This window comes from Heliangelus exortis, chromosome Z (assembly GCF_036169615.1).
Source record: "Heliangelus exortis chromosome Z, bHelExo1.hap1, whole genome shotgun sequence".
Classification (NCBI taxonomy): domain Eukaryota; kingdom Metazoa; phylum Chordata; class Aves; order Apodiformes; family Trochilidae; genus Heliangelus; species Heliangelus exortis.
In genome coordinates, this window is record NC_092454.1 from 63,924,869 (window position 1) to 63,948,784 (window position 23,916).

The following is a 23,916-nucleotide window of genomic DNA, read 5'->3' on the forward strand; positions in this document are numbered from 1 at the left end:
ATTAGGCTGAATCACACCCTACTGAATTCTAAATCTGAAGAATGTGCAATTAATTTTGCACATTTTCAGCATCTCCAGATACTGATCCTGTAAGAACAGGGGTCATTGGATGGCTCATGATTTATAGGCAATCTGGAAAGATCTTCGAGAGTACTCTGCAAAATGATTGCCAGATTTACAGAAAGCTCTTGAAATTGTTTGTTTACATGTAGACATGGAAACAGGCAGACGTGCAAAGTTTAGCATTACTTTTAATGGTATAAATGAAAATGTTTGTTGTGTCATAATACAGAATGTTCTGGAAATTTCAGTGGCCTACTTACAAGTATTCTTTTTGAACTGCATATGCCTCAGCTGGTTCAAGACCAGGGTCATACAACAGATGTTATAAGTAATAGCTCTTCTTATACTTAATACTGAGTAGTGTAATCATTTAAAGAGTGCATCACAGTGCCTCTGAATCAAGTCCTAGTTCGCATAATGTGGGAGTATAGTCCCTGTATCAAGAGCCCCAAGAACTGGCTTTAGGTCTGGTTCACATGTGCTCTAAATAGAGTTTTACCAGTGCTTGTGTTTTGGTTAGCTGATTAATGAGAGCAATAGCAGACCAAGTTTTCAAATCAGTCAGCTCTGTCACTGTGTGAGGCAGCATCTAGAAGTCTCCATTGTATCTCTGTTTTTTAAAGTTAATTTGTGAAGTTTGGGTGTTCAGCTTCCAGAGCAGTCTGAAGAGGACTCCGGTTTTCGGGTTTTTTTTTTTTGAAAGCTCTTTTATATCATGCTGATTCAGAGCCATTCACAGCCCTAAAGAGCAGGTCAAATGATGTATGATGTTGTTGTGGTTGGGAACCAGGTATAGCAACAAAATATTCAGTATGAGTTCCTTTGTTCCCTGCATGGAATGTTAATGAGGGCCATCTGCTAACAAAAATATTTTTACCTGAACCCACACACGCTCCTGCTGAATGCGTTGGTCATTACCCTGGAGAACTAATTAAATATCATCCAAATATTAATATTTTTCTCCAGATTAGAGAGAAAGACTATGACATTTTACATTTTTTCTACTTTCTGGACAAGTAGTTACAGCCATTCCTCTCTGGCTCTCTTATAGACAGTTTATGAGACATGCTTGTTTGAGGACAATTAATTCATTGTCTAAAATGAACAGTTTTCATTTTTCAGCTGCAATTAATGCCTGAATGAAACAATTTAAATGTAGTGTCAATAAAGGTTATGCATCTTCAGACTGGAAGCTACACATCTAAAATTTACTAGTATTTCCATTCATGACATGAAGCAGAGAAGCCCAAACCCAGTAGGCATAGCAGCCAAACATTATGGAGTCTAGATCTGAGAAAAAGCACAGTTTCAGGCTATTACAAAACCATACTGTTCTTGGTTTTTTGTTGAAGTCCACAGTGCTGTGAGGCATTGTGAAGACTAAGAAAAGGTAGATGATTAGCCCTACAGGCTTGTGGTTTGGTAGCTTGTCCCTTCAAGAGCTGTTTGAAAGGAAGTTTTCCACACAGAACTAAGGAGGTGAAAGAGAAGGATCAGAAACATGGAATAAGGTCTGTTTCATATTTTCTTAAGCTTTGGCCTCAGCTGCTGGTGGCTCTTTCCAGGGTACTCTACTGTCCTGAGGATGCCCCACACCCACCTTCTTCCCCTCTCAATATGCCATTGAGAGCTGTGGCACTCTCTTTCCTGGTGCACTTTCAGACACCAGGCTCTTGTGCCTCAGTGTTGATCTTGTTTGGTGTGTTCAGCACAGCACTGATTTGATTTTATTTGTTTTGTTGTTGTTTGTTTTGTGTTTTGTTTTTTTTGTTTTTTTTGTTTTTTTTTTTTGACACAGGAAACGGAAGGCTGGATTCTATCCATTTTAAGATCAGAGCAGCAGTTCTGCATTCAGATACCTTTTTCCAGTGTAGGCACCAGCTCTTGGAATCCATTGCATTGTAAATCAAATTCATGCTTCCCTTCCTTCCCTATCTCCCTTGTTTTGTATTTTATTTTGTGATACAATTTTACTATACTTTTCAATTTTTAAAGAAATCCTCTGTATTTTTCATTTACAAAAGTATTATCAAATATATGCTGCTACACACACACCATACATACATTCACTTACAAATGTAAAGATTCCTGCTGTCCACTGAGGAAGTGGTAGGGTACAGAAGAGTCCCTCCCATTTCTTACATACTGTAAGCTAATTAAACCATACTATACTGCCAAACATGATTAAACAGAATGTGGCAATTCTGCTTACCACCTGCCAAGGCACACTGCTGTCCAGCAACTCAACAGTAAAGAATAGTTACACAAGGCTAACTGAGTGGATAAACTTTGCATTGGGCCTGTTTCTGAGCTCATGATGATGTAAATTAGAAGTACATGTGATAAAGTCCATGTTGTAACCAGAGTTTCTGGTGAGCATAAGAAAAAGGTTCTGTAAATTGTATTATATGGCATTAACATAGTTGGAGATTGACTTGATGGACGGCATTGATATGAATTTTACCTGAGATTTATTAGTAAAACAGTCAAAAATGTAAAAGAGGTGAGAGAACATTGTGTCATTAAGAGAAAGATGGACCAAGTGTAGCTAATGAGAGCCTTTGAGGCTTTGTGGCCTCAGTCCAGGTGTAGCTTTAAAGCTGGATAACCCCAGATCCAGCAGTGGGAAGCAAGCAGACAGAGAGAAATGTGTGCTTCCCAGCTGCCATGGGATTCAACACTTGCCTGTAACCATCATCTCTTTCCTGGGTAAATTACAAAATACATGACTAGCAGCTGTCTGCCAGCTGAATGCTTTTGATTCATAGGGTTTGGGTCCCAAAGTTTGACTGCTCCTAAGATGACGAGAGAAGACAGCAGTTATTTTTACAAGTGAAACTGATATTTGCTTACAGGTAGGTTGTATTTATGTTATGCTTAACCCTCAGAGAACTGGGAAAGGCCTCTTAAGTGCACACACAGGCAGAAATGCTTGGCTGAGTGAGAAATACTGATAGCACACATGCTGTCAGATTCCTCTTTCTCACCCTGTTGATGCCATTGCATCTGAGGATAACACACAGCTGAGTGCCATAACTAAGTCATGCTCTAATGAACTGAGATTCTAAGATTTACCTTTGGCTAAGCAAAGCACTGGAATTACAAGGTAGAAATCACATGTATTTTTTGAGGTCAAATGTGTGATTATTTTCATCAGTTAGCAAAAAGTCTGATCTATGAAAGAAGGTATTAGAGTGAGAACCTGAAAGTCATTGATCAGAAGCTCCATTTTTCCCATAAAAAGTGTGACTTGCAGTCAGTACTGGGAAAGAAGGAGAAATAAATTTTACCTTCTGTAGTATTCCTGTTTAGTTACCCTTGGGGTTAAGTGTGCACACCCTGCTGCACCCCTTCCCTCTTTTATAGATTTACCTACCCTTTATGAATGCATGAACTTGAACACAGAAAAGTGATATGACACAAACATGAGCTCACAGTTACAGCCATAGGGCACTAGTAAATACTGACACATAACTGATGGCTGTTAGCCCAAGACTAGAAATGGGGAAGAAATAAACAAGCAAAGTTGTGAGCCAATAAGAGCTTTCAGCCAATTAAAATAAAAACAGATAGGTAAATAACAGGAGTCATTAGGGGATCAGATTAATGTGAATGTAGATTCCTTCCCAGTGGAAGCTGCAGCCAGCTCAAGAGTTGTTGTTTCAGCTGCCACAACCTTCTTTTTCTAATGGACTCTGCTAGCACATAGCAATCTTCTGTGTCCCAGCTCCCCAGCCATCAATGTTTACAGCCTTGACTGAAGTCAGTGTTCAGTAAATAATGTTTGCATTTCAACCCGGGGTCACCACCATTTGTACACACTTGTTTCCTTGATCTCCTTGCTGCCTTAGCAGCATATGAATGGAAGCTGTAGTGAGCAACACAGGACTTCTCAAGGGAAAGAGTGCATGGGTGAGAAAAGCAGACCTTTATTTATATGTCTCTTTCATGTTTTCGTCCCTTTTCCAGTGTGCTTCTCTGGTGTGTGCCCTGGCTCTTCTCTGGTGAACTCCAGAGCAAAACAGCAGTGGTGAGGATAGTGCTTAGAGCTAGCAGGACATGTTTGAAAACTTGAGAATGGCTCTTAGCACTCCAGCTTCACACCAGTGACTAAGTACATGGAGTCCTGGGATCAACCCAATCAACACGTTTTGTAAGGAGATGTGGTGGTAGGACAGAGTAGCTGAAACTAGAGGCTGTTATACTAGTGCTGTTGATGATGTTTTTATACTTGCTGGAACACTTTCCCCTCCCTACCTGGTACTGTATTGTCATTTATGTCACTGCTTGTTGTGTGTTTTAAACAACTTCTGTGTGATGCACTTTACACTGTAAATAAAGTTGCACCCTGTTTAGTACTCAGATACAGGCAAAGTGGCACTCTTTTCTTAATGCCTCACAACAAAAATACCAACCTACTCTTTAGAACCTTCTGGCAAAGCCCAAGTACCAGGCAAATGGAACTCCACTCAAGGGAAAAAACAAAATAATTGCTCATAATTTTAAAAGGATATGCTGGGTTAGTCCCTGTTTGACCTTCAAGATAAGGTTGCAGAAAGCAATTATTTTTTCAAGTCCTTTCTGCTGCTAGAGGCATATTTTCAAACCTCTCAGGGCTAAATATGCCACTGGAATAAGCAAATGCATTAAAGCCTGCTTCACTCATTCCTTTAGACCACATGGAGCTACTCTTCGTTTTATTCTGCACCAGTTTATTCTGCACCCCACCATTCTTGGGGGTACAAATCTAAGGAGACAACCATATTCAAAGACAGTTGATCTTAAAAAAAAAAGAAAAAAAAAGAAGAAAAGAAAACAAAAAAAAAAGTGCTATAGCAGAAAGAAAACTTTGTGACTCAAACTGCACTCTTCCAAACAAGGAGTATATATGACATAGCAGTCAAAAGATTCAGGGGTGAGGTTTTGAAGGTAATGTTGGTAAGCCTGTCCATGTTTTTGATAGAAAAGTGGGTGTTGTAGTGCAAAAGGTGGTCAATGTTTCAAAGCCTCCCCCTAAGCCACCAGGCCAAATGGTGCTGTAAGGTTACAAACAATAAAATGTTTGTGAAGCCCTGAAATTTGATATGCATCTGATACAAAAATTGCAAATTTAACTCTCAAATTTATGATGCTCCAGATGCTCCTAATAATGCTGAGTGAGAGCAGCTGGGCTGTCTCTGCATGTGGACTCAGATCTTGTGTGTGCTATAGAAATACAGAGCACTGCTTTATTTAAGAGGAAGCATGGTGAGAATGGGGCTCTTTCCCTGCCCTGTTCACAAACACCAGACAAGCTACAACAATGAATGGAGTCTGCTGACACCTGTGTCTTTCAGCTCTTGGAAGTACAGTGGGAAAAGTCTGAGTATTGGCTCTGATCTTAGGGGCCACTAGACAGAGTTAGTGCAAGCAGTTGTTACCTTTTTACTTTGAGATCAGTTTGAGCAGTGATCTCTTTTGCATCTTTGTGCACTAACAGTTTGCACATCTCGGACTTGTCTTAGAGCAGTATAGAGACTCACTGCAGAAAAGGATCTCTGCTGCTTTTACTGCACTGCAAATACTTTTCTGGGTGAACATACCCATACCCTGACCACAAATTTCCAGCAGTGAGAGACAGGCACTTCAGTAGCTAGAGCCAGGCCAAGTGGAGTATGCAGTGCCATTATTAATCTTGTTCTCTAAGGTTATTTCCTCTCATGAATGTGAACCAGAGCACTTCTCCATTTGTCTATCCCATTTATGAAGACTGTCTCTGAGTACCAGGGCTGCATTTCCATTACATTGCTCTCTAGACTGACATGTTGCTAGTGCCTGTCAAGATCAAAGTCTACGTGCTCTCCCAGCCAAGCTTATATATATAAAAAGCTGATGCTCACTATAAAAGCTGGTGCTCTTCACAAGCTGATTGATGTGGCTCTTCAGTGCAGGCTGGTCCATCCTGCCAGACATTGCATGTGTGGATGGACCAGCATCAACACCTTGCACTACAAGAAAGCATCAGAAGTGGCCTAAGGGACAGGACACTGACTTCCTCCCAGCAGGCTGTGTCACCACAAGTAAGTTACTTCATGTCTTCCCATTTTATGGGCCAGATGATCCCTTTCGTTTACACCAAGGTGCCTACAGCAGGACAGAGACAGATGGGATTTAACATAATTTTTATCATTACTAATGGTAGCCCTCCTGCAGATGTCATACATACACCTCGTTGATAGGCCAGGGGACCAACATGAACCTTAAACTTCTCAGTCTGGTCTCTTTGATGAATATAAAATCTTCCTCCTTCAGACAGTCATTTGCAAGCAACTGCTGCTGAGCAGATAATCCTGGAACCTCAACGCTCCTCTTCATCTCCAGAAATTTTGAGGCTATGGCCATGTCAGCCAGCCCAACCCAGCACCAGTCCCAATTACACCCAGAGCCTGTGGGCATGGCAAAGGTGATGGTTCTGCCCTGCACCACCTGGCAGGCCTGGAGCATGGTGTGGACTGATCCTGTGCCTCCACCTGGCACTCCTCTCTTCGGTGAGGATTTTGCTGTGCTGCATCCCAGCAGCCTCAGGAAATCAGCCTGTTCTTAGGCAACGAGGTGGCAAAGAACAATCACACAGTCGCCACTCCCTGCTCGTCCCTGCCCCACAAACAAATCCAGGGCTTTCCCAGTCAGCTCTTAACTCATGCCTTTCCCTTCTTCCACTTCCTAGCTACTTCCTCAGCACTGCCCATTTATTTTGCCTTGTTTTCAGTATCCCGACTAGTACTTGCAGCAGTGTTCAAAGAGTAGCACTGTGATTTTTGCAGCTAACTCGGACGTGACAAAGATGGATTGGACATGGACCCGGCACTCTGACAGGCTCGGGGGAGGTGCAGGGTGAAGAGTGACTCAGCTGTGCAGCTGCTGGTGCAGGCAGGGCTGGCAGCTGCATCCCTGCAGAACTGAATGCTCCTCCAGCTGCTGCTGCCTTGCCTTTCCTTGCCCCTTTCCTCCTGCTCTCCCTGGCCACGCTCCTCATTTTACAGACACGGGCTGTGGTTGCCGAGGCCTGGGATGGAGACTGGCCCTTGCAGTTGCCAGGCACACACCAAGAGCATGGAGCAGAAGTGTAGCCAGATCGGTTTGGGCAGAAGATACTGCTCCCTCCTCCTCCCTCTGCTCTGCACCAGCCTGTGATACGGAAGTTTTTAAGTCCAGGCTGGAAGGGGCACTGATCAACCTGATCTAGTGAGTGGGAGGTGTCCCTGCCCATGGCAGGGGGCTTAGAACTAGATGATCTTAAACGTCCCTTTCAAATCTGAAAATTCTATGATTCTATAAATCTCCCTTCTCCCTGACATCTGCTCCACTGTTGTGGCTCACAATGGGTTTGTGCGTCTGTGCTTGTGCAGCCCTGAGCCTGGGGCCACTGCGTGACAGATGGGGCTGTGAGCAGGGACCTGGACTGGTTGAGTGGGCACAGGACGTGCAGATACCCCATCTGCCTCATGCATGCACACTAGGCCCACCCCAAATATTGCTCAGTACCAAGGGAATTAAGTGCACTTGGCTATTTCTGCCGGAATGTCAACTGGGAGCTTCCAAGCCACAGCAAGCTCTGAATCCAGGTGGCACAGCCATCCCCTGGTGAGACAGGGGGGGCAGACAGTTTCCCATCAAAGGGCAGGTTCACAGCAAAAACATGTCAGAGCAGGACTTTATCCTGAGTCTGCCTCTGCCTGTCTGCCCTGGGAGAAGAGGGGTGCAGCCAGGCACTAATATCAGGCACCAGGCACAGGTGCCCAGGAAGGGCTGTGTCCCACCCCCTGGGAATGAGACAGAGACAAAAATTTCCATAGTTCTTACTGATGGTGTTGATCAGAGACAGCCTTGTAACTCTGCCTTGGGAGGGCTTGGGCAAGTCCCCAGACCCATCTCATACAGCACAAGGCATATGGGGAACTCTGGCAAGGGGCAGCACCCTGCAAACATCCTTCTCCCATGCTGGAAAAAAGGGATGGCAAAATAGGAGGCTATGTGGTATGACAAGAAGAGAAGCATCACTTAGCTGCAGTTCAGAAAGCACTTTAGTATATGGTCATGCCATACAACCATTAAGGGTAGTTGGCTGCACCTATGCAGTTAAGAACAAGCTTAAGCACTTTTCTGAACTGCAGCCTTACTCATTACAGGATTATAATAAATGTGAAAAACTCTGCCTGCCCTGCAGACACTGTTGAGATGTCTGCTAAGTGCTTGGCACTGGATATTTGCAATCACCTGAATGCAGAAGGCAGATAGTGGCTGCCTAGTCAGGTATTGCTAGGCCAGATGTCTGGTTTGATTTTATTAAATAGTTTAGTTAAGGATCTGGGGTAAGGGATAACAGCTCATTAATTAATCCTGATGCTAACAAGCAGGGAGGTGCTGTAAGCATTTGTGGGAATAAATTACATAAATGAAGGCTAATCATATTAAGGGGAAATTATGTGAAATTAAAGTTAGAAATGACAGGTCATTGCTTCCTGAGCAAAAAACCCAACACAAATGTGCCTTTGGGTAGGGAGGGAGGTGTGCAGGCATGCTGGTGTCCTGGCTATTCCCAGACACACCATCTGTGGGTTTCCTGCTTGGGAAGAAGCAATACTGAAAGAGTCCTAGGCATGAGAGAGGAAAGAGAAAAAAAGACCATCCCTCAGCACAGCAGTGATGCAGTGACAGACTTCATGTGATTTTTGGTTCACCTCTGTTACAGTGCCAGCAAGGTTACAATTTGTGTCTGTCCAACACCAGTGAGATAATGTTGGTGCCTTTCCTGAAGTAAGTGGTGTCTGGGAGCTGGTGCCCACATGGGATGAGAAGGAATGTCTCAAGGGCTGGTGGCTCATAGTTCTGAAAACACAGATAAAGAAAGGAAAAGTAAATACAGACCAGGGTCAGGTGAGGGGTGAAGAAAGCAGACCCTGATCATACCACCAAGTTTCCCGCTGCACAGCAAAACTGGGAAAGCTGGCTCCTGCTGTGAGCCTTTGTTTTAGCATTTCCCTCCTGCTCAGTCTGTGATTTTGCAGCCTAAATGTTCTGAAGTATGTGGTGCTCCTGATTTCATTATGGCTGTACTACATAAGCCAGACACAAGTGGCTGCTGTGTACAAATACCAGGTCTGAGGATGCTTCAGAGAGGAGTCGCTGAGTGTGGCTCTGAGAATATATAATAAAGCAGGATGGGCGATAAGTAAAGCAGATGCCCCATTGCACCAAAAAGCATATGGGTTTTCAAGATAGCTGTGGGCTGATCTGCCTCTGAAAAAATCCAGGAGTCCATGAGTTCAGTAGTGTATTACTAGGTGTGAAATACAGTCCAGAGAGCTCACTGTAACTCGTATCATAATCCAGATCTCAAGAAGCTACTGGGTCTTCCTGAGTCTTTTGGGGTATTCATGGAAAGATGCAAAAGTAGTGAAGAATGCAGACAGTCTGCCTGGGGTTGTATGACTCAGGCTACATTGACACTAGCACTTTAGAAACCATCAAACACTTAAGCACCAAGGATTAGAAGAAGGAACCATGCCCCTCCACCCACATCTCCCAAGAAAATCCATAAATGGGCCTTAGGGCACTAGAGATAAAAGCTGAGCAGCAAAAGTGAAGGTGGAGGCTTGCACAAGGGCCCTCAATCACTGGTGTCAGATTCAGGGTTCTAGTCTGACCCAAAATGGCTCAGGACCTTGTCATATTTGAGATGTGGTAGGGCACACTGTCTTTTTGGCAGTGTTCTCATCAGTAGTGAGTGTCTTTGGGCCCAAATCAGCTGCAGATATCCCTTACAATATTTTTCAGAGTTGGGTGAAGACCCTTCTGTGGAGTTTAATGAAATTCAAACCAAACCAAGGGTCAGGATCTACCTGAGGCATCAGTGGGCTAGAGCAGGAAATAACCACTGGGGTGAATACCTGCTGAAGGACAACAAAGGGCACAACTGGATTTTGCACATCATCCAACACCCCAAAAATTTCAGTCAGACTTAAGTGTCACTTAATCCAAAAAATCTCTGCTATGAGAAAACCCTTGTGGCTGATATTCCCCATCACATGAGCTATTCCTATGTGTCCCTCATGCACACTGGAGTCTGCTGTGAGTGGAGAAGCAGCGCCTGCACTTGTGCCAGCTCCAGGTACCAGCTCAGTACCAAGGAACCGATGGGGTGTGGGCTGTAGGGGACCATCCAAATCAGCTCCCCATCATTAAAGTGACTTCTCCAAGTTTGATAACAACAAAAGTCTGACCCCAAACAGAGAACCTGATGGGTCTAGTGAGGAAAGTAAAGAGTACCCGCAGGGCAACAAAGCTGCTATCCTTCTGCAGGCTGATGGGGGGCCATGCCCTGTCTTTTCAGCTAGCAGGCAGGTGTCATGTCAAAGCCCAGAGCTGTCCTCCAACAGCACCTATATGTCCTGAGGGGCATCCTACTGTCCCATGCTGGGACAACAAAACTCTTCAGTCCCCCCATGCTCCAAGGCAGAGGCTTTTACATAGAGATACCAGGAGCTCTGGCTCCTCTGCCATCATTGCCTGTGTGTGGTGAGCAGATGGCACAGATACTGCTGCCTCGTCCTCTTACTGCCTGCACCAATGGTGTTTCTGCAGCTGCATTGGTTTGACACTCTTCTGCTGCTGACACTACTCATGGCTGTCACTTGTTGCAATGCCAGGCTGCTGCCACAAGCATACAACTCAGATCCTCTGCAGATGGGCTCAAGCTTGGTTTGTTTGCAGGCCATGGCTACATGTGATTAATTCCCATAGCAAGGCTTGCAGGTACTGATGTCACCTATAAAGATGGGGAAACGGAAGCACAGGCACTGAGTAATCTGCCCAATTATGCACTGGAGATGGAGAGATAAAGTCTGAGCTGGGACTTTCCAGTTCTTCTCCTGCTGCTGCCATCCAGTACTGCCCAGCAGAGCTTGCACTGGGTGGCTGCTGTGACTCCGAGGTGTGGTGGGACGTCTGAGGATGCAGGGGAAGAAATCCACATGTCACTGCCACCAGGGTAGCTTCTGTCTCAAATGCAGACAGGGGACTATGGTAGAAAACCTAGGAAAGGCACATGTCTGGTCATGTAGAAGATCACCAGGACCATAAAAGCAGCAAATAATTGAAAGCAGGGAGAAATGAAAAAGATCTGCAACAGATAAACATGAATCTTGGGGTCCAGTGCATTTAGGCTTTCAGGCATTTTGCTCCCTTTTTGCAAGTGAATGCAGAACCTTCCCTGGCACAGCTCTGCAGAGTGGCAGCTGGGGTGGGCTCTCAGCAACCAAATGAGAAGTATTGCAACTGCATATCAGTTGCTGAAGAAGATACCCGGGAAGGCAAGGGAAGGAAAGGCAAGGAAAGGACCACAACAAACTCAAAGAAAACTGGCTACATCAGAAGATTATTTCATGATGTCCTGATGTTCAGGTTTGTCTGGAAAGATCCAGGTCAGACCTGGAGGAGGCAGCAGGGCAGCAGCTGCCCTCGTACCCAGCAGCCTGACCCAGGACTTGAGGAAAGGCTTTTATCTCATCCATCCCTCTACCAGTGTCTCAGTAGCCTGTGGTTTGCCTGCTAGTGCAACTCCTGATTCAGAGCAGCTGGGCAGCCCCATGACAGAGGACCCTACACAGAGTCGGCTGGTGGAGATTCCTGGTGGGAAATTAGGCTCTGCAACCCCGCTGAGGAATGCACTGCTCAGGAGAGAGGCATCCAGGAGGAGGTTCCTGTGCCTTCCCCCTCAGAGCCGTGCTTGCACATAAGCACCATTTGCAAACTCTGTCCCCAGGGAGCTGCCAGGCTGCAGCTACTGCAAGTTGCATCAGTCCCCAGCTGTGACCCCTTTGCTTGCAGGTTTGGGGTGAGTACCATCAAAGCAGCATCCAAGGGCAGACGGCAAAACATCCCCTGCCTGCAGCCCCAGCAGATGACTTCTGAGAGGCCAAAAGAGGAACATCAGGGCTGGGCTGGGGCCCAAAAAGGGGATTCTGGGGAGTTTTGCTGCCTTAGGTAAAACAGTCCTTTCAGGGACTCTTTCTGCAGTATTTTTGCTCTGGCCTTGGTGAAAACAGTATAATATTCAGCTGCTGGTTTTTTTTCCTATAACAGGCTCTTCTCAATGCTTTTCCCTCAGAGCTTCCTCTGGGAGGAAGGAGAGCTTTTACCATAAGCTCAAAGCCATAAGCACTATAAGTGCATAATGCCCTGGCTTGGCTAAAAGAGTCAGATGAAGATAACTCTCTTTCCCTGTCAAGGATGTGATGTTTTGGGCAAGATTTCATGTGGGCTATATGTCCAATTAAAATGCTCCTATGAGCTGGTCACATTCCTGGACTCTGCCTTTAATCTCCCCATGGACAAGGGTCTCTCCTGGGAGCTGCCTGTGCCCCACAGCTCTCTGCAGCAGCCCCTTCCCACCCCCCAGCCTCCATCAGTTCAGGAACTGCCCTTGCAGCCAAGGAGAGGATGCCCAAGATATGTGCTGCATGTAGCTGCAGTTGTACATTTCTCTTCATCTCTCTGGCACCTCATACAGCTTTTTTTATCCTTCTCCTTCTTATGCTTTTCTTTTCCTGTGAGACCCAGGAAGCCTGTGCAGCCAGACCTTTCTCACATGTGACACCAGCAGCTGTACATACCCACTAAGTGCTTCAGCAGCCACACTGAGGGCAGCACCACAGCCCAGCAAGCTGGACCAGGGCTAATGAGACTCCTGCCAGGTCTCATGGCATCAGCTTAGCCAAGCCCCTCATCCTCCATCAGTTTCCACGTGGACCTGGAACACAAGTTGCCTTTGCCAGACGGGCACAGACAGACCCACACCAAAGTGTGGGTTGTGTGGGGGTTTGCACTGGGGGAAAAGACCATTCCCCATGGTCAGTGAGGTTCAAGTTAAAGGTTAAATCTTAACCCATGCTTCCAGCCCACAGATCCTTCCCCCAATGCCTCTAAGAGTCCTTCCGTGGCTGCCATGCCCAGAGCACAGGAGACATGTTTCGGAAGTGCCCTCCTGTCCTTAAAAGCAGATGCAAACACTTTGTACTATTCTTTTAGTAGAATACTAAATTTCCACTTTCTATTATTTTCCACTCTCTACTATTCTTTTAGCCTGCAGCAGCCAGGAGACTTTTGTGCTTGAAAGCCTCAGCACCCCTGTGCAGCACAATGGGAAGAGCCTCCCCACCCCCCAGCATTCTGATCTCTGCAGGAGGGAGATGGCAGGGGTCCCAATGCCTTCACAAAAAAATACTTGTTTGCTATGTTCTTCCTTTTTATCATATCTGCTTATAGTCCCTTGCTTGGGGTGTTTTTGTTCCTGTTTGTCTTAACTTTAATTGCATAGGAACAACAGGAGAGGAAAGGAAGGAGGAGAGGTAAGGGGGTGGGGGAGAAGGGAATCACTTCCAGCCTTGCTGTTGCCAGTGCTTATCTCCAAGTCCAAGCATCTCCAAGGCTGGAGCCGATGGTCTCAGGGGCACCCAGCACCAAAGGACATAACATCCAAAGGCATTCTTGGCTGAGCACCTCCAACAGACACCCTCATACCTCCAGCCCCACAGCCCAAACCACCTCCAGCCCATCTCCAGCCAGCACATATGACCAGTATGAGATACCATTTTTTCCTATCCTGTCCTAATAAAGCTGTTTTCTATCTTTTCATTTTCTACTCCATGTGCTCAGGAGCAGCCTGTCAGCCAAGAGAAGAGAAAGAAGTTTCCCAGACATGCTGTAGGGATGCAAAGGATTTGGTTCACAGATAAGTGTTTGTGCTTATTCTTTTCCAGAGTAATCCCTTTTATTTGCCAAACCACTTTTCCAGTTTGCCAAGATCATTTTCAGTCCTGCTTCTGTGCTCCAGGGCACTACCTCTCAGTTTAATGTCACCTGTAGAGGTCAGAGGCACAATTTCAATACCCAATTCAACAAAAAAAAATACCAAGTGGGACTGGAAGGCCAAAAAATTAACAAACCTAAACCCTGCTTGAACTACCTCTGCAGTGTGGCCACAAATCATTGGCACTGGAGGCAATGAGTCAACAAAGTCTGCATGCACCTTTTACCAATCTTATTTAAACCATGCTGTGGAACACTGCATAGGAGGAGGTATAAAAAGATTTGGCAGTGTCAAGTGATGTACCAAGTGTCCTTTTCCTGTGTGTCAGCATGACCTCTTACCTCATTACAGGAGAAAATCGGGCTGGTGTAGTACAATCTATTGTGATTGCTGTGAAGGTGCCAAAATGCACTTCTTGAGTTTTCTGGTACATCACCTGCCCTCAGCAATGGCAATTACAAAGAGTTCTGGGAATGACCAAGCCAGCTCTTGCACTGTTTGAAGATTAATTTTGTCATACTAGGACAACCTGTAAATGTCTAAGAGCTTTGTGTTCTTCTCCCCCTGGCTCAGATCTCATTGCTTGTTATTGCCATTTAGCACCTGGCTCAGAAATAAAGACTGAGAATACAGCAGGAGTTAACTTGGCCCTTCCATTGGCAACAGTTGCTGCCTTTGTTGATTTGGTTTTTTTTCTATTTGAGTCTCACAGGAGGCTACCACTATATTGACTGGGGCTGGCAGTGGATCTGCTTGGGTTGTGGTATTGAAACCAAGCACGTATTAAAGAAAAAAAAAAAAAAGACAAGAAACAGAGAGATTGCTTTTCTCTACAGAAAATGCACTTTTAATGAGTAGCAACAAACAAATCTTTCCTTGGCATGCCCCTCAGTAGCACTGAAAGAACAAATGTAAACTCTGGGTCTACCCAAGTCATTTTGCAGAGAAACAGCCTCAGAAAATGAATGCCTGCTTGTATCTTTTAAACATAGGTTTTGTTATAGAAGGCTTGCAAACTCTGCTTGTGTGAAGGTGCAGGTTTCAAACTCCAGACACGCTTCAGCTGCCTCCTCACCCCTGGAGAATACTGCAACAACACTGCTAATACTACAAGAACAGGGTGCTACGAAATGCAGGCCTTAATCTTTACAAAAAAGGTGTGTTTAGGAAGAGGCACTAATTTACCAACACTCCCCTGATGTATGAATATGCTGCTGGTGCTTTGTTCCCCAAGCAACTTGCAAGCATGACCTTCATTAGCCTTCCTGCACTGGTGCCCATGATCTGCCAGCACAAGCAGGGCAGGAGCATAACCATGGTGCTGCTGCATTTCTGGAGGGCAACATTTTGTCATTGCCCTGTCCAGAAACAGCCAGCAACAAGCCTGTAATGAGGCCAGACAGGATGTGAAGGCCAGGCTCAGTGAGTGGCTCTGGGATTTGTGCGATGTGCAAAAGCTCTTCAGATGTGTGGCACCACCAAAGGACTCTACAAGGAATAGTAGAAAGGACAGCTGGAACTGGGGACGTAGAAGGAAGCTGTCTGAGCAGCAAGAGACCTGGTTAGAAAAGCTAAAGCTAAGTAGAACTAATCTAGCCAGGGAGGTCAAGGGGAATAGCAAAAATTTCCAGAGGTATATTAACAGCAAAAGGAAGATCAGGGAAGGCGTGGGCCCCCTCATAAATGAAACAGGTGAACCAGTGACAAGTGATATGGAGAAGGCTGAGGTTGTCAATGACTTCTTTACCTCAGCCTTCACTGGCAAGGGCTCCAGCCACAGTCCTGAAGTCACAGAAGACAATGGCAAGGGTTGTAAGGAAGAAGTGAAGATCAGGTTCATGACCAACTGAAGAACCTGAAAGTGTACAAGTCCATGGGACTCGATGGGATACACCCATGGGTACTGAGGGAACTGGTGGATGTGGTTGCTAAACCACTGTCTATAGTATTCCAAAAGTCATTGCAGTCTGGTGAAGGTCCCACTGACTGGAAAAGGGGAAACATAATGGCCATTTTTAAAAAGGGAACAAAGGAGGATCCAGGGAACTACAGGCCAGTCCTTTCACCTCTGTGCCTGGCAAGATCATGGAGCAGATCCTCCTGGAGGCACTGCTGAAGCAGAAGAATAATGAAAAGGTGACTGGGTATAATCAACATGACTTCACCAAGGGCAAATCATGCCTGACAAATCTTGTGGCCTTCTATGAAAGGGTCACAACATCAATAAACAAGGGAAGAGCAACCGACATTATTTACCTGGACCTGAGCAAAGCCTCCAACACAGTCCCACACGACATCCTGGTCTCCAAGCTAGTAAAACCTGGGTTTGATGGATGGACCACTTGGTGGATAAAGAACTGGCTTGATGACCACATCCAGAAAGTAGCTGTCAATGGGTACAAGTCCAAGTGGAGGCCAGTGACAAGTGGAGTCCCACAAGGATCAGTGCTGGGACCAGTCCTGTTTAATATCTTTGTTGGTGACATGGATGGTGGCATTGAGTGCATCCTCAGCAAGTTTGCTGATGACACCAAGCTGTGTGGTGTGGCTGACACACTGGAGGGAAGGGATGCCATTCAGAGGGACCTTGACAGGCTGGAGAGGTGGGGCCATGCAACTCAAGAAGTTGAACAAGACCAAGTGCAAGGTCCTGCATCTGGGTCAAGGCAATCCCAAGCACTGATACAGGCTGGGCAGGGACTGGCTTGAGAGCACCATGAGGAGAAAGACTTGGGGGTGCTGCTGGATGAGAAGTTCAACGTGAGCCATCAGTGTACAATTGCAGCCCAGAAAGCCAACTGGACCCTTGGCTGCATCAAGACAACCGTGGCCAGCAGGTCGAGGGAGGTGATTCTCCCCCTCTGCTTTGCTCTCCTGAGACCCCACCTGGAGTCCTGTGTCCAGTTCTGGAGCCCCTGTTTACAAGAAAGACATGGATGTGCCGGAGTGGGTCCAGAGAAGGGCCACAGGGATGATCAGAGGGCTGGAGCACCTCTCCTGTGGGGACAGACTGAGAGAGTTGGGGTTGTTCAGTCTGGAGAGGAGAAGGCTCTGAGGAGAACTTATTGGTAGCCTTCCAGTATTTGAAGGGGCTACAAGAAAGCTGGGGAGGGACTTGTTAGGATGTCAGGTAGTGATAGGACATGGGGGAATGGATACAAACTAGAGGAGGGGAGATTTTGATTGGAAGTTAGGAAGAAGTTCTTCACCATGAGCGTGGTGAGGCACTGGCACAGGTTGCCCAGAGAGGTGGTGGCAGCCCCATCCCTGGAAGTTTTTAAGGCCAGGCTGAACAGGGCTCTGAGCAACCTGATCTGGTGGGAGGTGTCCCTGCCCATGGGAGGGGAGCTGGAACGAGAAGATCTTGAAGGTCCCTTCCAACCCTGAAAATTCTAGGATTCTGTGTTTCTATGACTTGTGTGGGATGGGTAAGACATTTGCAGAACAGTCAACACTACCATCACTCTCAGCAAGATTCTTTTTAGCCAGAATGGGAGGAAGGGTTCAAAGGAAGGACACCTTTTGTCCTTTTGGCTGATTGTATTGGGTTTGTGTAGCAAAGGTTTGGCTTTGTTTTTTGTTTTTTGGGGGTTTTTTGGGTGGGGCTACAGGATTAGGTTCTGTGAGAAACTGCTGGAAACTTCCCCCATGTCATACAGTTTTGTGCACTACCGTGACAGAAAGAGGGTTTGCTCAAGAGTGTGCACAGCAGGAGCTCAAGCTGGAAACACATTCAGCTGCAAAATAGAGATTTGCAGAGCTTGGTTTTGCTCACACAAAATCATGGCCTTGTTATCTTGTGCACGTACAAGAGGGGTAAGGCAAGGATTTCAAGGAATTTGTCATTGAATGATAAAGATGTTTTGCTGCATTGGGCATTCTCAGATAACTACATGAAAATATAATGATAGTCTAACTGGGTGACAGTGACCGTTTCTTGCATCATCTAGCACCTTTAAACTTAGCATAAAGTTAGATTTGTACAACAGAAGGAGAAGTTTGTACAGCTTGCCTTTTTAAAAAATTTAGGTAGCAAACCAGCAGGAACTGCAGGTGAATATGGATGACTGGAGGGATATAAGAAATGTTGACCATCTTGGTTTTAATTTAGGGAGTTTCTACTGAGAAAAGGGGAATGATGTTGAAAAGCATCCCAAACATTGAGTTTCACCTTTCCTTTCAGTTGCATATTCTATTTCTTAATGCTCAGTTTGCTCCCCTGCACAGTGCCCTGGTTTCATGGCTATATTGTGAAAAGATACTATTTTGCTTCCCAGTTTTCATAACATGTGGCACTTGCCCTCCTCTTCGTATGGGTGGGCTGACCCTGTCTTCTTCCAGGCATCTCAGCAAGGGACACCACCCCTTAAACATAAAATGCCAAGAAGGCTGTTTAATTCCTACTAAAAACAGACATGCTGGGCACCTTCTCTCAGACACCACCAGTGGTCCAGTACTACAGGGAGCTCCAGCATCACCATCCATCCCTTCCCAACTGCTTCTTCCCTGCCAAAACAACAGTATCATCTGCAAGGGTGAATCCTGGCACTGCTCATTGCCACAGTGCATATGGCACCTCACTTGAAGGCAAGAAAAAAGCACTGCCCTATGCTGGCATCATCTTCCTTTGGCAGAAATAGAAATGGCAAATGGCTCAGAAAGAGGAAAGCAGTGGACCTCAGGAGCCATCAGCTGCTGAGATGCTGTTTCAAGTGAGAGCTTACCCACCCACCAAAACCCTATGCAGACAGAAAAGCTCATGCAGAACTGAAGGGTCCTCTCCTCATGACAGGGTAGCTCTTTCTGTCCTACTGTGAAGGCACAAGTCAAGCTTAACCTGCTCCTGGGCCCAGGTTGTGAGGAGAACAGGATGCAGTCACCCTGGCAGCACAGGGCTGGAGGCCTCTACTTGCCTTTTGCAGCCAAAGCCACAGGGGCACATATTCTCCAGATTCTCTACCAGACAGATGGACTTCTTCTCAGTGCATGCTAATTTACCTTGTTTTCTTGAGCTTTTTTTCTCTTTTTTGGGGGGTGGGGTGTTGGAGTTTTGTTTTGTTTTTTAAATCTGTCTACTACAGGTCTTTCAAGTTTCCACAATTAAATGAATTTCATCTGGGTGGTTACCAGGGGGGTTGCTGCCTGGAGACCAAGGCAGACCATCCTGTATCAGACCCCACATCTGTTGGATCTGGAAGAGTTGGGGTTACAAATTAGCTATCAACTAAAACATTTTGATGCTGCAGACTTGTAGGGAGGGGAGGGATGGCCAGGCTGCAGCCCTTAGGGATGGCTGCTGTGGGTAAACTTCTCCCATTCTGCACGTGGAGGTGTTTACTGGGGCTGATTTTACCATCTACATCTGCAGCTCAGCAGCAAGGAGAGGACCCTGTGCATGATCCACCCCACATCTGGTTAGGCTATATGGGGAATCCCACCTTTCCCTGGATGAATGTTTTAAGCAGCAAACACTAATCCATCTGAATGATGACTATTTCCACAGCTGCCACTCAATTTCAACGACAGCCCCCAGGACCTACAGAAACCCACAGAAATACCCCTAACTGCAACTCTGGTCCTGCCCCATGCTCCCAGCACCAGCATAGTCCCATCCTGACCTGCTGAGGGACCATTGCACATCCCTGTCTGCAGCCACCCCTGGCCATGGCTGGCAAGAAGACTTTGAGGCACCTGGGCCTCCAATCTGGCTCAGTGTGGCTCTTCCTGTGCCCCCCACCTGAGATAAAGGATCACTCACTCTTAAGTCTCACTTTGAAACCTCCCCATTTTCCAGCATTTTTCTATGAACATTTGGAGATGGAGAAGCCAGAAACAGTTTTCTAGCAAAGATAATGTCGTGTCCATTATCTGTTCACATTTAGAATCACCCTCTTTCATACAGCTAGAGCATAATGGCATGAAAAGACTTGTTTCTTTCTGCAGAAGACATCAAAGAGACAGTATAAAAAAATATATTGACTACACACGTCAGCCTTCTGATTCAGAGTTAGCAATTTTCCGTCCTTTAGCTCTTTTCTCCTAACAACTCCCCCATCAGTGGGTGATACATTTAAGGGGTCTCTGTCATTGCTCATACCCTGCTCACCAGAGGTTTTGTTCATGCAGTCTTAATCAATGAGCAGGCTTTCCTAGCTCCAGCTCTGCACTCATGGTTAATGATCTCAGCTTTTCTGTTGACTTGTGCTGGGTTCAGTTCATAAATGCTGGGTTTTTTTCCTTTTGCATTCAAATTGGATTCCCAGATGAGAAAGTCCCCTCACGAGTGCCAGTGCTAGAGGAGATGGTTGAGTATAAAAAAACCTTTCTGGCCTCTCCCCAGCCAGCACCGTGTTTAGCTTTGCATTGTCCCACATGTAAACTTATCTTGTGATTATGTAAACACCCCCATACATACATACACATGTGCACACACACATATGCACAGTGAGAGGAGAGCATTAGCAGATCCCCAGCTGAAGGAACCTGTTCCTCCTGAGCTATCAGTCTACCTTACACACTCATCATTCAGCAGAAAGCAGTCCCCCAGACCTGGAAACCTTGCAGCCCTACAAACTGACAGAGGCTATCAGGACCACATCTTGCTTTGGTGTGAGTGAAAACGTGACCCAGAAAGGCTGGTGCCAAAAGCCTACAGGCTTTGGGACATCCCTCTTGTGGTTGCAGGAACTCTAGGGAAAAAGTCCATCCAGGAAATCATGAGTTTTGCCTCCCAAACCCTGGGTGCAGCCAGCACCCCACTCCTGATGGGGCAGGATGCCCCCAGCTTTAGGGCCCTGGCAGGGTGCACCATGTCTTCAAAATAGAGCAGCTACAGGATGACTTATGGGCCTCTGTGTCACAACTGCAACTTCTCTATGATAAAGCCTCAGAAAAGGCCTTTTTAATACCTGAGCTGACTTCTGGGGCTCTCAGTCACAAGAAATTTCAGTGGTGTTAGAGTAACCAAAACCAGAACAAGGGGAAGAAACATGCAGGTCTGTACATTTCTGTGTTGGATGCAAACTTCTCTGTTAACTCATCATGTCTCATTTTACTGATCCTGGCCTACATGTCGGGTGAGGCACAATGTAAAAAAAGGGATGATAATTTTTTATTATTGATATACAAATTATATATATTATATATGTATATATATATATATATATATATATATAAATTTATATATTATATGGGTCAGTACTTTACTATTGACCTAGCAGGGGACGAAGCAAATAATGAGCAGATTTTTATCAAAGAGCCATTAAAGTAAAGAAGAAGAAATGTCTCACTGCAGATAAGAAATTACTTCTTGTAAATGATGGCCAGCTATGACCACCTTGTAGTGTCCAATGTCCCAGCTCCAGTGTTTTTCTGCAGTGTGGGTACAGTGGTATTTGTGGCACACACCAAGTGGTATTTGTGGCACACACCACTACAATATGGTTAACTTGCATGCTGAGACAGACGTGTGGAGGAACATCTCTGCACAGGGCATACACTGCTAGCACAAGGAGGTTCTGCATGCAAAAACCTGGTTCCAAGTCCTTTTAGCAAACTGGGACTCATTTTTGAATCTGAAAAGTGCCTCACCTGTAGCAAGAGCTTCCCTGAGCATGAGCGTCAGGATGTGGAATATTAGGTTCTCATTAAAACAAACAGGAAACTTGCTAAATGAGGAAAGAGAAGAGGAAAAAAAAAAAAATTGAACTAGGCTTGTTTTGTTTTGTTGAGTCAGGATGATGTAAAGGTTCTTGAAAGGAATAAACATTCCCACATTTGAGTCATCTGATAAAATCTCATGCCCTCTGCTGATACCAAATGACTTAAATGGAAAAATTCAGTAGTTTGTTGGATTTTCAGGCTCAGGAAGGCTGTTGGGAATGCACTAGCTGCCTGGTAAATGGGTGTGTGCTGCACACCATTCCCCTGCATTTACACAAGCTCTCCTGAACTTGCTTAGCAACAAAGGAGGAGTGCCACTGCACTGACAGCAAAGCTGAGCTGGTATAGAGGTGAGGTGCAATCAGAGCAGGGTGTCTGGGAGTTCACGAAGCCCGGCAAGCAGGGAAGATTTTCTATCAGGGCAGTTGTCTTTACATCCAGGGCACCACCCAAGGATTATGCTACCACTTGGTAAAAGCAAACTAAGCCTGCAAACACAAGTTCCAGCAAATCTGTTGCTGTCAACTAGCAAAACCCTTGGGTTCATGGTGTGGAGAGCAGGAAGAGGCAGGGGAATCATCCTGCACAACCTCCCCCAGTGCTCAGGAAGCTCCTTCACCCCCCCAAGGACAGGCAGACAGCACCAAGAGCACCCATACCTGTCCTGAACACCTGAAAATGAGCAACGTGGGTTTCCCTAAGGAAACTTTCATGAGCCCTGGCCCCCATCATGTACTGGCACATGGTGTTTCCTCATAATCAGTTTCATTTGCACTTTTCCTGCTTTGCTGTTTGTCTCTGTGCAGCAACAAAGTGTGGGGTAAACCCTTGTGCTCTTCCCTGCAGCAACAGGCACAAAGCTGCTGGCAGCAGAGTCTTTTTATTCAGGCTACAGGATGGTTTTGAGGTAGTATCACATCACAGGTGACAATGTCTCACCAGGATTTGTAGGAAGTGAAGCAATGGCTGTGTTGACTGCTAGGACTGCATCTGCTCTGGGGGGCTTGCAGATTTGTGTGCTCAAGTGTAGAAAGGGAGATGGACGTGGGAGGATGTCTGCATCCCTGATTATGTACTACTCAGTTTTTCCCAGAAAAATACTTTGTTTATCTGCTGTGCATTTGCCAGCCACCTTTAGACAGCAGCTAAATCATCTTTAGCATCCTTTTTTCCCTGAAAGAGAGTGCTCATCTCCCAGTGAAAGCAGGTCGCTGACTCCAAATTCAGCAAAAATGTCTCAGAACAATCAGCTCCCTTCCGCCCCAGGAGCAGAAAGCTGAACCAGAGCCGGGTAGGGGGGAGGCACCCAGAATAGCCCCCTCTGCACACATTAGCTTGCTGGAACAGAGACCCTCAGCCCACCAGTGTCAGTACATCAGGAAGACATGACTCTTGCTGCTCAGGATGAAAGCCAAGTGCAGTCCCAGCTCTCCAGGGTTAATAACCATCTGTAATAGAGACAACTAATGTTACAAAATGGTAAAACAACCATCAGTTAGGCTAAGAATGTCACTAATGGATATTTTTCCAGCCATGCTTCAAAGCACAATGATGAGCTTTCAGCAGAGCAATTAAAGCAATGCTCAGAGTGGAAATATCTCACGTGAACCAAGTTTCTCTGGGTGGTTTGCCAGCAATTTGTGCTTACGTGTAAGGTTCAAAGGATGTAAAAAGGATTTCAAACTTTAAGGAAGAGGGATGAAGGGAAAGCATGCACATTTTAAAAACATACCCCCTGGCTCTCCTTACGAGGGACAACTCAGGACACATGGTGCTGTGGCATCCTGGAGAGATGAATTTACTGGAAGTTGGTACAGAGGGAACTGATAAAACTGCTTCATCCTCTTCTCTCTGTCCCTGGATGTTTCTGCACTGTGCTTTATCCCTGTCAAGAAGAAGGATCTCCACCAAACTCCCCTGTGGACCTGTGGGGAGGTTTGGGGTCTGCTGACCTTGCAACAGCTGAAAGTCACTGGGTGGACACCCCCAAGCCCCTGGGACCACCTCGGAGTGCTGGTGTACTATGCTGTGTCCTGCTCATCTACTGCAGCAGGACCAGAGATCTGCTAATCCACAGTAAGCAACAGGAGAAAGGTGGGAGGCTGTGACATTTTCTGAGGAAATCTCTGATTTCGTGAGGGCTCTGCCATTCTCTGAGGAAATCTCTGATTTCGTGGGAGCTATGGGGACTTTTCTCCTGCAGCTGCTTTTGCAGCCAGGCACATCACACAAGAGGTGGGGGCTTGTATTTAGAGCAGTGGAAGAGGAAGCTGATGGAGTGAATGCTTATGTTCCTTTGCTGTCCATCAACCTACATTGATCTGGGAGGGCCATGCGTGGTT

The 23,916-nt window shown here is 46.0% G+C and overlaps 1 protein-coding gene and 1 pseudogene across 4 annotated transcripts in view; both read left to right on the forward strand.

The window, feature by feature from the left end:
- Positions 1 to 4,427, forward strand: part of SVEP1 (sushi, von Willebrand factor type A, EGF and pentraxin domain containing 1) — a 123,736-nt gene extending 119,309 nt beyond the window's left edge. For all 4 annotated transcript variants that reach the window (XM_071731876.1, XM_071731874.1, XM_071731873.1 and 1 more), the window contains one exon: positions 1,862 to 4,427. In XM_071731876.1, coding sequence (XP_071587977.1) covers positions 1,862 to 1,892 — 31 coding nt within the window. In that variant the 3' untranslated portion in view covers positions 1,893 to 4,427. The remainder of the gene's footprint in view (positions 1 to 1,861) is intronic.
- A 2,009-nt stretch (positions 4,428 to 6,436) lies between these two features.
- LOC139790191 (uncharacterized) lies at positions 6,437 to 17,299 on the forward strand (annotated as a pseudogene).
- The last annotated feature ends 6,617 nt before the right edge of the window (positions 17,300 to 23,916 follow it).